The sequence below is a fragment of the Apaloderma vittatum genome, unplaced genomic scaffold, assembly GCF_000703405.1.
Source record: "Apaloderma vittatum isolate BGI_N311 unplaced genomic scaffold, ASM70340v1 scaffold32461, whole genome shotgun sequence".
NCBI lineage: Eukaryota > Metazoa > Chordata > Aves > Trogoniformes > Trogonidae > Apaloderma > Apaloderma vittatum.
The window spans coordinates 1-330 of NW_009700190.1; the positions used below are offsets into that span (position 1 = coordinate 1).

General features: G+C 56.4%; 1 protein-coding gene across 1 annotated transcript in view; it reads left to right on the forward strand.

The window, feature by feature from the left end:
• Positions 1-63: 63 nt before the first annotated feature.
• Positions 64-330, forward strand: part of LOC104280875 (regulator of G-protein signaling 3-like) — a gene marked incomplete at its 5' end in the record, with an annotated part of 1,125 nt that continues 858 nt past the window's right edge. The window contains one exon of the mRNA XM_009878669.1: positions 64-223. Coding sequence (XP_009876971.1) covers positions 64-223 — 160 coding nt within the window. The remainder of the gene's footprint in view (positions 224-330) is intronic.

Sequence of the window (330 nt, forward strand, 5' to 3'; positions counted from 1 at the left end):
TTCCTCATACAAATGTGGTTTTTGCGTCTTTTTTCTTGCCAACGTGCCGTCCTTCCCTTGCAGGCCCACTCCCGAGGAAGCTCTCAAGTGGGGGGACTCCCTGGAGAAGCTGCTGCTGCACAAATGTAAGTGTTTGCCCGGTTGTTTCCGTCTCTGTTGCCGGGGGAATATCCAGACACGTGCATGGATCAAGCTGGGATTTCCTCTGTTAATCCTTTCCGGTGTTGGGGGGTAAACAAAGAGAAAGGCTGCCCCTTGCCTGCGCCCCTTCTGCTCCTGCCTAGCCGGGGGGGGCAGGTTTTGCGATGGGGCCAGGGAGAGCTGTGGCTT